The 13,254-nt window shown below is 34.2% G+C and overlaps 1 protein-coding gene across 1 annotated transcript in view; it reads left to right on the top strand.

Moving 5' to 3' along the window:
• Nucleotides 1–3,514: 3,514 nt before the first annotated feature.
• LOC136032606 (DNA repair and recombination protein RAD54-like) overlaps nt 3,515–13,254 on the top strand; it is a gene marked incomplete in the record, with an annotated part of 43,940 nt that continues 34,200 nt past the window's right edge. Inside the window, 4 exon segments of the mRNA XM_065712876.1 lie at nt 3,515–3,573; nt 4,815–5,100; nt 8,725–8,901; nt 11,191–11,387. Coding sequence (XP_065568948.1) covers nt 3,515–3,573; nt 4,815–5,100; nt 8,725–8,901; nt 11,191–11,387 — 719 coding nt within the window.

Genomic DNA, 13,254 nt, shown 5'->3' with positions numbered 1-13,254 from the left:
AAGATCAATGGTGTTTTTCAGTGGCGTCGTTTGGGGAGAGGGGTTGTCCAGGGGGCAGTTGCTCCCCCTCAATAATGTGGATAACAAATTATTATATATCCCATGCCTCTCGACTATTTGGATACGGACCCCTCTTGCCCTCCTTCCCCCAATAAAAATGCTGGAGATTCACCTCTGGTATTTTTGGAAACCACAAAGAATCAGAACTGAAAATTACTAATTCAAGCTTTTTAATATAAATTAAGTAGGAACAGGGCTTAATTTTCTATGAGGCAGGGGGCAACTATTTCCTCCAGACCAAAGTTTGCCCTTCACTCTCCGTACATCAGGTCCCCCCCCCCCAGCTGAAATTAGTTTCTGAAAAAAATCTTGTCACAACTATGATAAGTAAATAATTTCTAACATCACACTGGCTAATCATGACAAAAATAAAATCGCAAAGAAAAGAAGAACGAGGACAATAAACAGCCAGTGAAAAAATTGAAAATTGTGCAACTATTTCGGTCAAGACCTCCGCTTGACCGTCCTCCGTGCTGAATAAACGGATAAAAATATAATGAAAAACCCTTAAAATAAAACACAAAACTAAAATATGATGACCCTTTCTTAGTAAGGGTGAAAGGTTAACCGTTAAGGGTCAACGTCACTAAGAAAGGGTCATAATATTTTAGTTTTGTGTTTTTTTTTAAGGTTTGTTTTTTATATTTTTATTTATTTTTTTATTAATACCAAATATGGTAAGCTTTCAGGCTTGTCGCACTAAACATAATAAAAAGAAGTTATGACAATGCTGACAACATAATACACACCTAAAAATCTATGAAAATAACGACTACAACAAACATTGACAAATAATACTATAAATGATTAAAAATGATTTACTGTGAAAATGAGTTTCTGCTAGTTTTGTTTTTAATCTGTTTATGTCAACTGTTAGAAATGTTTCAGGTGGAAGGTCATTCCATGGCTTCCACACCGTGCTGTAAAATGAATGTTGACCTATTTTTCTTTTTGAAAATGAGAGATACAATTTATGTGTGTGAAAACGAGTCCTGTTAATTCTGCACTGAGGACGGTCAAGCAAAGGTCTTGACCGAAATATTTGCATAATTTTCAATCTTCTCATTGGCTGTTTATTGTTCTCGTTCTTCCTTTTCTTTGTGATTTTGGGTGTTTAACTACGATAAGCCAGCATAATTCAGGTATCCTGAGACATAGATCAGTTTTTTATTATTTATCTTTGCCTTTATGGTAGTATATGATTTTTCAGTTTTCATTGTCATTTTCACTTGACTTGGGAAAATTGGCTAAAACCTTGCCTCCCCCCAAGGTTTTGAAGAAATTACACAACTGAATAGGACAACGGAAGAGTGATGAATTCTCAAGTAGCTCGGTGTTTTAGTCGATATTCATGAAAATTACCTGTAGCCGGTCTTATAAGACAGCTTTGCTTTCTATTGAAAATTAACAATTGACACTTATCTGTCCTTCATATTAAGCTGAGAAGCATAGGATTTTGAGAGGCAGTTGAAAATAGAAGACAAACTTTTTAGAAGCTTTTTTTTCAAATTCTACATGCTTGAAATTAGCAAAAGACCCGACTTGTCGTGAATGATCAACTTAAAACAAAACGTGATTACTAGAGACATCTGAAACAGATTTTGATTTTTAATTTTTGAGATGGTGATTGTATGAAGAAAATTTAAAGAGGCCGGGAAATGGTAAGGACCGAGATAGCTAAAAGTCAATCAACTAGAATTTTACCCTTTTTAGGGGCATTGAATAAAACAAATCGTGCAAATGCCATGAATGCTATGGTTCTGTATGCTCCCCTTCATAAATAGAGGTTCCAACCAAAGCTGCAATATTATTTAGTAAAAATCTTGTTTAGCTACTTTTTGCTATCATGGAAAAGGGCTAGGTTAGGAATGAAACTTTCAGTAATGAAACCAGGGTTAAAAACACAATCTGGGAAGGTATTGCCCAGCTTCCATGTTAACTCCCTTCTGATTTCTAAGTCTTAGAAATTTTCCTACTTGACAGGTATGTAGCCTACCTAGCCTATTGAAATTTTGACAAAACAACATTTTAACTTAATTTTTAGTTATTAGTTTTTTCTTTAATTTTAGTTCTGAAAATACAATTCCTGTTACTTAAGCAAAATTTTAAGCCACTTATGCTGAATTTTTAGTTTAGGGAAATGTATTTACAGATCTCTGAAACCTCATAAATTGGCATTGCACAAAGTTATGAAGCTGAAAAGAGTTCCTTTGTACTTCATTTAAGCAGAAAATCTGTCTTGCAAGGTTTTACTTCCATAACACAAGGATTTTAAAGGTAATTGAAAGTCAATACCCTCTAGAGGGTAGATAGAATTTTACCCATGATTCCTTCAGACAACAGAAACTGGTAGAATACCCAAGCTTCCTTAAAATCCCTTTCTGAAACAATTTTAATGAATGCTTCTGTGTGGGTGAATAATGGCTAAATTGACAGAAATCACTAAAAGACAAATTGTAAACACCTTTAATAATATGAAATCCATTAATTAAGTCTAGTCTATCCCTCCTGAATTGCAAAGATGGTAGGCTCAAACATCTTAGTCTATGCTTATAAGGCAAACACTGAAAATAGGAACAAATTTTGGTGCCAGTTTTGTACTTTTTCAATAAGCTATGAATCAAATTTTCTTGTTGAATACCACACAGATGTGCAATATTCAACTATTAATCATATCATTGTCTTAAACAGCTTATTAAAGCTCTGTAGGCTAAACCTTTTGATACAAATCAAACTGTAATTGGCTTTACATGATACAGCTAATACTTGTTTATCAAACCTCAATTGATTATCAAAAACAATACCAAGGTCTCTATTAGGAATCAACAGACCATATTACAACTTCACCAACATGTGTTCACCAATTCACCAGTATGTGTCTTTAGTTTTATGTACTTTTTGGCTTCTTTCTGGAAGGATTGAATGAACCCTGCTTCCATTTAATGAGAAGAACCAGCAAGAAGCATAGAAAATTGAGATGGGGTTATTCAAGGTTTTAGATAATTACATGCATAGTGCTTGCCTCTTGGCCACTGAGGTCTGCTTTAGCATGCAAAGGCTAGAATTACCATAGTAAACAACATCCAGAAAATGGCTATGGAGCTTCAACCTGTTGTTAATGATGATAAAAATAACTATTTCCGATTTTTTTATTATCAAGTCTGGATTCTCCCTTGCATTAATGACCAGGTTGTATATTGGGTAGTTTGAGTAGATTTGTCTAGATGCAACATAATCAATCACCCCCTGGAAGGGGAAGAGGTAGTGATGGATCATCCAAATAACCACAAAAAAATAATTCAATCCCTGGATACATTCCTGAAAGTGTCATTATTGAACTCAATTACTAAAGGTAACAAAAATATTATCTCACCAAGAATCTTATCACATCATGTACAAATCTTATCACATACATCTGCAAAGACAACTTTAGTTGCCAGTTGATGTTTAGGACATGGACCAGTTGAATCCAGAGCAGTTGAATTTGCAACAACATCTAGTCATGTGTGGAAAGTAACAAATGACCATGTTAGTAATTTAACAAACAAAATATTTGGAGTTATAAATGAATTCTCAAACTACAGAACCCAGTGGCAAGGGATCCAGTGGTCCCATCTACACCATGTGTTGTGGTGCCATTTGGAATGATGACTTTTGCTTTTTTCTAACATTTACTTTACACAACATTTGTAGTCAAAAGTAAGATTGTTATGTCAGAGGGACCAGGATGCCTGTGGCAGAAGCTGAACACTTAATTTTCTCTAATAACAAATAAATAAGCTAATGGGTGAATGAAGGTACTCTTCTGAACTTAATACTGTTATAAGAATATGTTTTCTTTACTAGACTCAGAATTTATATACATTGGATTTTCAAAGGTGCTTCTAGTTTATTTGGATCCTAGGCCCCTCCCTCTTCTATAGCCTGGATACAGGCAATAGAGACCACCTGTATTTATTTTCATCATCAAACCAGAATTTTGAAGCAACTGCTAATGAGAAATAAGTACAAAATAGAATGCAAAATAACATAAGTAGCACTGAGACTAGGTAGGCTATTTAACTAGGTATTAGTGGACAGGGACCTTGTATTCACTGCTGAAAATATAATATATAAAATGTATGTTAATAGGATGAAGCAAGATTTTTGTTTATTTAAGTCTATGTTCAGTTATGAAGTGGACATACGTTCAACTTGTACCCTATCTATCCCAAACTTCATCAGTAGCAAATCTCTTTTTTCTCCTAATCTAGATTAGTGGTGAAATTGTCACCTTTCCCTTCCTGAAGCACTGTTGATCTGGATCTTGACTAGGGCCAAAGTTAAGTCAACAAATGTCATGTCAGTAGATTGTATAGTTTTCAGACTTAAAAAAGGCTGTCATTGGAAAGCTGCTAACTAGTTGGGTAAAAAAAAAAAGAAAAAAAAATTAGTTGACTTTTTACAAAATTGACAATTTTCGCCCCAATGAATGATCAATGTCACCAAAACTAGGATGGCTTTTACAAGGCACTATTAAGTTCTGTTTTTAGAGTGCATCAAGAGGATTGTTTGGTGGGCCATCAAACCATATGGACAATCAGAAACAGAGGAATTCTTAGGACAAGATAAAGAAGAACTTAACTCCCATTCGAGTACAAGAAGTGAACCCAATAAGAGCCGAAAACAAAAGAAGGCAAAGAAAAACCCCAGAAGACTATTGAGAAGGAAGGTATTTATAAAAGTAGTGCAATTAAGCAAAGGCTTATTTCTAGTTTTTTATGGAAAAGTGCAGCTTCCGTCTGCAAGAGTGCAACTTCTCTCTGCGAAATTACGGCTGCAGTCTGTAGGAATGCAGCTGAACCAAGTGACAAAGAAGAAAAACATATTTTTCAAGGAAGTGAGAAGAGCCCAATGGGAGGATACCATGAAACAAAAAGTGGCTCTGTTGATGTCACAAAAGAGCCTTCTGAAGCTGAAAAAGCCTGCGAAACTTTTCCAAGGTTCAGAAAAACAAGAAGACATCCAAAAAGGAATACAAGAATTTTCCCAGTTGTTGGGGTCCGTTTTAACCCCAGCGGTTGTTCAGGCTTTAGAAAAAGGAGAATATTCTGAAAAAGACCTGAATAAATTGCTCACGAAAAGAATTATGGAGTCCCAAGATCTTTGTGAAATGATAAGAATCTCTTGTAATCCATGAAAAACAAGAAGACGACGCGAAGAAGGATTCACAAAATACTAACAATTTTGCTCCTAGTAATCCAAAGCAAAAGTGTCAAACCTGTGCAGACGCCCAAAAGAAAACTTAAAAATAAGAAGAAAAACAGGAGATGATCAGAGGAGGCAAAAGAAACTAAACTCTGTCTTGTTTAAAAAAAGCAAGTCCTGTATTGGAGATTACAGCTGAAAGAAATAACAAGACGAAAAACGAATTTTCTAAATGATAAGAATAGATTTAGCCCAATGAAAGGTAACAATGACGCTAAGTCTGATTGTGTAAGAAGAGGTTTCTAAGCATGTGAGAGCTTATTGCTCCTTCTAATCTTAATAAAGAAAAAGTAAAACCTGATTCGACTCCTAAAAGAGGACATAAAGGCAAGAGAAAAATGAGAAGGTGAATAAAAGAAACAAAAAAACCACATTATCTTTTGTTGTAGAAAGTGTGTAAGATTTATCTGGGATAATGTAGCATTCGTCTGGAAGGGTGCTGCAGAACCGATTAACAAGGAAGAAGAACATATTCCTTAAACTGATTAGATGAAGTTTAGCCCAATAGAAGGTAACAGTAGAGCTAAAAATTCATCTGTTGACAGTGTTGTCGCCACTAAAGAGTCTGCTGAAGCTAAAAAAGGAGAGCTCAGCAAACTTACGAGATTTTTCAAACTTTAGAAAAATGAATAGGCACCAAAAAAGGTAAGACCTTTGCAGAACGACAGAATCTCATGGAACCGATGAAAATGAAAAGATGACAAAATAAGGTTTCACGAAATCCTAGCAATTTCGCTCCTTCTAATTGCGAAAGTTTCGAAAACTTTAGAAAAATTTGAAGCACTAGAAAAAGGAGAATACACCAATAAAGAAATGCAAGCTACTCATAGAATGATGGAACCCCTTGGAACCAAAGCAGATTTTCAAGCTTCGAAAAAAGGAAACGACGACATAAAAAGGACGCAAGATCTTTGAAACGACAGAATCTTCTCAAATACAAAAAAGCGAAGAGGAAAATGGGAAAAATGTTTCAGAAAATTCAAATAATTCTGTTCCTTTTAATCCCAACAAGGGAAAGTCAAACCTATGTGGACACCTAGAAGAAGATATAAAAGCTAAAAAGAAAGGGAGGTGTGAACAAAAAAAAAAGAGAAAAACGAATTCAGTTTTGTTGCGGAAAACCATTTAGTGGTATTCCTGGACGAAATTGTCAAGTAAAAAAACTTAACCTTGGTTAACTAACTATCAGGCCAAGAGTTAATTCGTCCAAACGTGCGACTTGAACTTGCATGACTTGTTTTGTAACCCTAAAAACGCAGAAAGAAGAAGGGGTCAAAAATGACCATAGTTTGAACAATTAACCTTTGTTTTTGATCTGTTGATTGAATATGGGATTGAGGCTATCTCTATTGAAAAATTTAGCAAATCTTTAATGGTTTGAAATAAACTAGACTATGATGGACAAAAAGATATGTCTTCTTTGAGGATATCGTATTTAAAAAAAAATCCCATGTTGTTCCTTTTGTTATGATTTTTTATCCTGTAAATGAATACTGAGATAAAGTGCTCAACAAAGTAGAAACTGTTATGCGATATCGCGCAGTAAGACCTAGGACTTGGACATGTCGACCATAATATTTATAAAAATCATAACGATTAAACTGCCCGCAAATAGAATTTAGGCCGCTCACGTGGCAAACGAGTATTTTATCACTCAACCATTAGTGCCTATGAAGAACACCCTAGGTTCCAGGGAAAACCTGGAACCTAGTAAAGAGCGAATCAGTATGTCAAACAGTGACTGTGCAGCCATATAGTTTAGTTTTGGTCAAAGGTTCTCCTCTTACAGTTTAATTTTAAAGAATACACATGTTAAATGTTTTCTTTTATAATATTCACAGAACTAACCATTGTGTATTAAAGAGTCATTCTAATGTCATTGCTTCTTTACTTTAATCTTGTTTGTACAAATGTGAACACACAACTCGAAATAAAAATTGTTCTGTGTTAAGTACAATTACCCATCAGACATTCAAAAAGCTTAGAGGCTCATTTTCTTAATTAATTCATTCAACAGCAGACAATAAAAGATTGAAGTGTTTTTCTTGGAAAAATATTGAATATGTAATTTCATCTATATCTTTAATATTCATATTACACTTGGACAGACACCATGGTCTTGGTTGCAGTGGTCGATTGTGGTCAAGATGCGTTAGAGAAGGGTCGGCACTCAAATGATATGGACTTTGATGGGGCTGTGTCAGCTCAAAATACAATAATTTTCAAATTCAGAAACAATTTATTTCTACGATTTCTAAAGCTTTGTGTAGAACCTAGCCACTTGAGACTAACACAGCTGTGTATGTTTTTCCTCCGCCTCAATCTATTCAAAGCTTTCCCTTTGCACCCTTGTGAAGTTCCCTCTTTCCCTCCAATTCAAGACTTTTTGTTTGGTACCAAATAGATGCCTAAAAAGAGTAATCTTTGGTAATATGTCATACTCAGCTGTAAAACTTGTCGTAGTTATCTCAACATTTCTTTCATTATAGCTCTAGAATATAGGACTGAAGAGCATTTTCTGTACAGCTTTTTGTCTGAGATAAGTGAAATTGGCTTGGTAAGGGAAATGGGTGATTAAAACTGCCTGTAGATAATTCCTGTAGAATACGTTTAACATGTCTTCCTTTACGAAGCCCTTGTTTCATATACTTGACCACTGTCAAAGTTTCTTCAACTGTGAAAAGTATGCTGGGCCCTGGCTATTCTACTTTTACATCTCAAGTTTAAAATTCATCATCTTCACTGATACTACCGCCAAGGGAATTAGAGCTATCTACTTAATCAATCTTTTCGTATAATCTGAATATATGGGTCCTTGGAGAATTCTCATAGAAGAGAATCCTTTCCCTCTCTGTGGCATTCAAATATATAACGTGAGAGGCCTTTATAATTGTGTTTTAAATATGTTCTAATTGTTTTCTAGAGGATAAGTTCAGCTCCAAGTCAAATTTTAAAGAGAAAAAATGCTCCCGAATTGGAAGATTTGACAAAGATTATTAAAAAACCGGATCTTATGCCTAGTCAAGCTGTTTCAAGAAACTTGAGCGTCCTTTATAAGTGTGTGTTAAATATGTTCTAACTATTCTCTAGGGAAGTTCAGCTCCAAGTCAAGTTTTAAGGAAAAGGGCTCCCGAATTGGAAGATTTCACAAAGAATATTAAAAAGCTGAATTTTATGTCTAATGTAGCTATTTCAAGAAACATGAGAGAACTTCATAATTGTGTTTTAAACATGTTCTAATTGTTTTCAAGAGGAGAAGTTCAGCTCCAAGTCAAATTTTAAGAGAGAAAATGCTCCCGAATCGGAAGATTTCATAAAGATTATTAAAAAGCCGAATTTTATATCTAGTCAAGCTATTTCAAGAAACATGAGAGACCTTTATTATTGTGTTTTAAATATGTTCTTATTATTCTCTAGAGGAGAAGTTCAGCTCCAAGTCAAATTTTAAAGAGGAAAAATGCTCCCGAATTGGAAGATTTCACAAAGATTATTAAAAAGCCGAATTTTATATCTAGTCAAGCTATTTCAAGAAAACCCCTTGAACCTGTGACAGAAGAGGCGCTAGCAGAAAGGACAGCAGCTCTCTCGACTCATGTAAGATCTTTTAATTTGAATTTTAACATGGACGAATGATAGACTTATCTATTAACAAATGAACTGACATCATTTTTGTGGAGTCCTAAAAAGGGCTTATGCCATATTTGCCTATCATTCACTCAGACTATCTGTCTTGGCTTTTTCTGCAATTAGCCATGGCTTGATGCCAAAAACTACTTGATTTTAATTAACAATCAAGAATCAACGAATCAGAATCAATTAAGAATCAACAATTCAAAGTCATACTGACCTATAATAGCCTATTAAATTTCTTGTGATTTTATTCATTATTTTATTATAATCAATAAGGGAGTTAACCTCGTATTTTAAAAAGAAGGCAAATGAACTAAGAACACAAAATCAAGTATTCTTGTAGAATTTAAACTAAGTTGATTATTTATCTCTTGAAAGATTACTCTTTTTTTAAGTTTTCTTAAAATTAAATAGTCTCTTTAGTATCATTTTTCATCCTTTTTTCTCATTAGAAGGAACGTCAATGTGCCTTTTTTTTGAAGAAGAGGAGGGCTGCCAAAATCCACAGAAAATAAGTTTTTAGTCTTAAATATCCAAAACCTCCGTGAAAGACTCTTCCGGTCAATATGAAAGGATTTTTTCGCCTAATTTTGAATTATGTATATGTAAAACTTTCAAAAGGGATGTTGAGGTGGCAACGGCTCATCAGACATTATGAAAGTGGTACTTTCTTAACATAAAACGATAGTTTTTGGTTAAATTGGCCTTATGATAATAATTATTCAACTTTAGATAACGAATGGGGCTTCATGAGACTGGTACTCTCAGTTAGATTTGGTAAAATTCCATTTTATTTCAAAATGAATGTATTTGAATAGACATTGATGTGCAGAAATGAACCATCAACAAAAAGAGTAGAGGGGGGGGGGGTGAAGCCTCTCTAATTTGTCAGATAACTATGTACATGGTATTATAATGAACCAAAATTAATTAAAAAGACAAGATATTTTAATGATCGAAGTAAGGAGCAATGCTGAATCTTTGAACGAGCGGAAATTAACCTGTATTGGGGTTCTACAACTCCCTCAACCTCTAATTTTCAAGCTAAAGTATTGTTTTATATTGTTTTTTGACACAATGAAAGGCTTTCGTATAACTGTAATATGACTGTTGTGACAATATTTGTATCTTCTTTATTTACCAAACTTTCCAGAGGTGTTGGTAGGTATTTGGCCTAAATAGTGAAATTTTTATACATTTTAGAGGTTTTCATAGGCATGTTTTTTCTTTATTCCAAAATACTTTCTAAAATTTCTGTAGATTTTAGAGGTTTTTCAGATGTATGTTTTTATTAATAATCTATAATATTTAAAATTTTTCTATTTCAGAGATTTTTAGTTGTGTTATTATTGTATTCTAAAATACTTTCTAAAAATATTTGTAAATTTTAGAGGCATTCAGATGTATATTTTTTTGTATTCTAAATTACTTTCTCAAATTTTCTGTTAATTTTAGAGGTTTTTAGATGTACGTTTTTGTTATATTCTAAAATAGTTTCGGGAAATTTTTATGAATTTTAGAGGCTTTCATTTGTGTATGTTTATTTTATTCGAAAATACTTTCTAGAATCCTTATAAATTTAGAGGTTTTGTTTGTTTTTATTGTGTTATAGAATACTTTCGGGGGAGCACTAATCAAACTTTAACGTAAATTGCCGTGAACTGTGGGTAGGACAGCCTCCTATTTAGGTTAAAATCTGCGGATATAAAATGTTACTTTTTACTTTCATTCGGAAAATAAAAGCTTATTTTGCTAGTTAAAATTGTCTGTAATAACCTTGTTTTGTAAGAATTTCATATCCTTGCATTTTTAAAAACAAACAAGCCAATCGGCGGGCATAGTTGTGCTGGATCTGGGAAATTAGGATTTCCCACAAGAGAATTAAAATTAAAAATTTATTATTGTAGGAAAAATAAAAAATAGCTAAGTTTTTGGCTCTCCAAAATTAGATTATTTTACGTATCCCCCTTTGATGCATGCTGACCAGATAGTTAGAGTCAAAATTTGGGGGAAGAGGAGATTAGGGAGATGTATGGCCTTTTTACAATTTCTGAGCCATCTGTTCTCCGAATGATTAAGAAACTGTTGGAGATTATTAAAATTGTAACTTAACCGAGTAAATTTGTATAAAATTAAAAATGTTCTTGAATTTTAGTTTCTCTTTCAAGTATAATTGGCTGTTTATTTCTCATTGCTGACTATTTTTTTTTTTCTCTGCTTTTTCATTATGTGAAATCTGAATCTTCTTTTCAGGAGAAGCTGATTAAGGCTATTTTATGCCAGCCCTTTCGAATACCTATTTCCAATTATAACCCTAGTGGCTATGGCAGATCCTTAGGGATACGTCGAACAGGCCAGAGGATATCCCTTCACGATCCCGAAGAACCTGGGGCGTTAATTCTATATAATCCTCCAGAGCTCTCGGCTCATGAAAAATTGAAAGCGAATCCGTAAGTTAACATCAGTGTTATTTTTGGGAGGAAATACTGTAGCCCACGTTGCTAAAATAAATTGGAAGAAAAGATCAGGTAAATCTTCCAGAGGACTTGTTGAAAGATAATTTTAGGCGCTTTTTTTTACTGAAACACTGAGCTATACGAAAGTCATGTTTCAATCCCATCATCTTGGACTATGATTAAATAAAATTTTAGACGGGTAAGCCACATTTCACGAAGGAAGGATGATAATTAACCGTATGTTGTACTCTTTGGCTGTCCTTCTGGGGTCAAACGAAAAGCAGATCTTTCCGAACTGAGGTCGAAAGAGGTAATAAGAAATGATTTTAAAGAAAATAAGAACTTCTTGGGAGGGGCGAACAGTCAGGATTTGATTAGATTAGAGTTCAGAGGAAGAGCGGGCGTAGCTATGCTGGCATCTGGTGTCTTGGTGCTGAAATAAGTTTTCAGCATTAGTATTTAGGTTGTTTCACCTGAATTGCCTGTTCTAAGTGAACTGAATTGGATTTTTTATATTTAGACTAGTTTGAGTTGTAAGTACTTGGTTTTGGGATAGAAGTTAAGTGGATGAGTTATATTTACAGTTTCCAGTGTGGGGTTCACTTGGTTTCTTGCGTAGAGCTGACATTTAGCAAGTAGATCACAGTGGGAGGTATGTCAACAAAGTATTCTAATTGGTTGACTGTGAGTGTAAGTGACTTTGTGGGAATTTGAGTTACTTTGGATGTCAGGGATCTATTGCTGAATGATCTTGATTTGAAAAATGTAAAATGTTGTATACACGGGGTGGATTGTTTCCCAGGGTCCTGAAACTATACAAATAATCAATGCCCCCATGATCCTTATTCTAACAATATGGCATCATGCCTACGTTTCTAGTGAATATTTCTATGAAGCGTATGTAAGGTAGTCAAGTTTAGTTTAGGATTGTATGCTAAATCATTATGGCTCGAAAATATTTGACTAGTGCCTATATGTCATTTTTTTTTTGGGGGGGGGCTGGAACCATTGGCCTTAAACTGGTTATTGTAACTATGAAGATTATCAGTTATGACACAATTCTTATTTTAAGAAGCTGTAATAGGTCAGCCCAAAGAATATGGATAACTTATAAGAGTGGGAAATAGCGCTATTGCTAATAAAAATCGCGCCATCTAACATTTGGTGTCTCTTGGCTTTTTCTTTCTTTTTTTTATACTTCCTTATCGTATGTTTCTCAGAAACCGATATCAGGCTCTTTTTACCACACTATTTTTGACTTATTATTACCATGGAAAAAAATGACAAGAAAGTTAGATGGCGGTGATAGTCTTTTCTGTTGGCAGTTCGCCAGTTCCGATTCTCATAAATTACCCATACTTTTTTCGTCAGCTGTTCTGTAAAATGTATTTCTGAAGCAATATGATCGTAAGTTCTCTGTTGGTGTTGACGGGTACTATAATATTTTTTAAAATTAATAAGCCTCTTGCATGTGTTTCCTTTACAATGCTGTAGTCTCTTCATGCGCTGGTCCTATGTTAGATGCCTCAGATACAGCATGAGTTCGGAGACAATACGTTACACCTTCTCGACTCTTGTTTTATCTCTCTAGTTAGGGGAAACCATTCTGATGAACAGCATTCATGGAATGGGCCTATAGTAGACACATAAAGTAACATGACTGAACAAATGCTTATATTCTTCTGGAAAATCACTTTTGGTATTCTTGTTGAAAAGATGTCCAAAGGAGTCTTTTCTTTATAAGAAGTTTCCAAAGAAAATCGTTTTAATCAGACATAAAGCAGAGACATGTTTTGATTTTGTTTAATTAGACATGTAGCAACGCCACTTGAGTGCTTTGTTTGGCAGAGATTAGCATACG

Source organism: Artemia franciscana, chromosome 11, assembly GCF_032884065.1.
Source record: "Artemia franciscana chromosome 11, ASM3288406v1, whole genome shotgun sequence".
In the NCBI taxonomy this organism is placed as follows: domain Eukaryota; kingdom Metazoa; phylum Arthropoda; class Branchiopoda; order Anostraca; family Artemiidae; genus Artemia; species Artemia franciscana.
The sequence above is the reverse complement of the archived record's forward strand: the minus strand, read 5'-3'. Positions and strand labels throughout refer to the sequence as shown.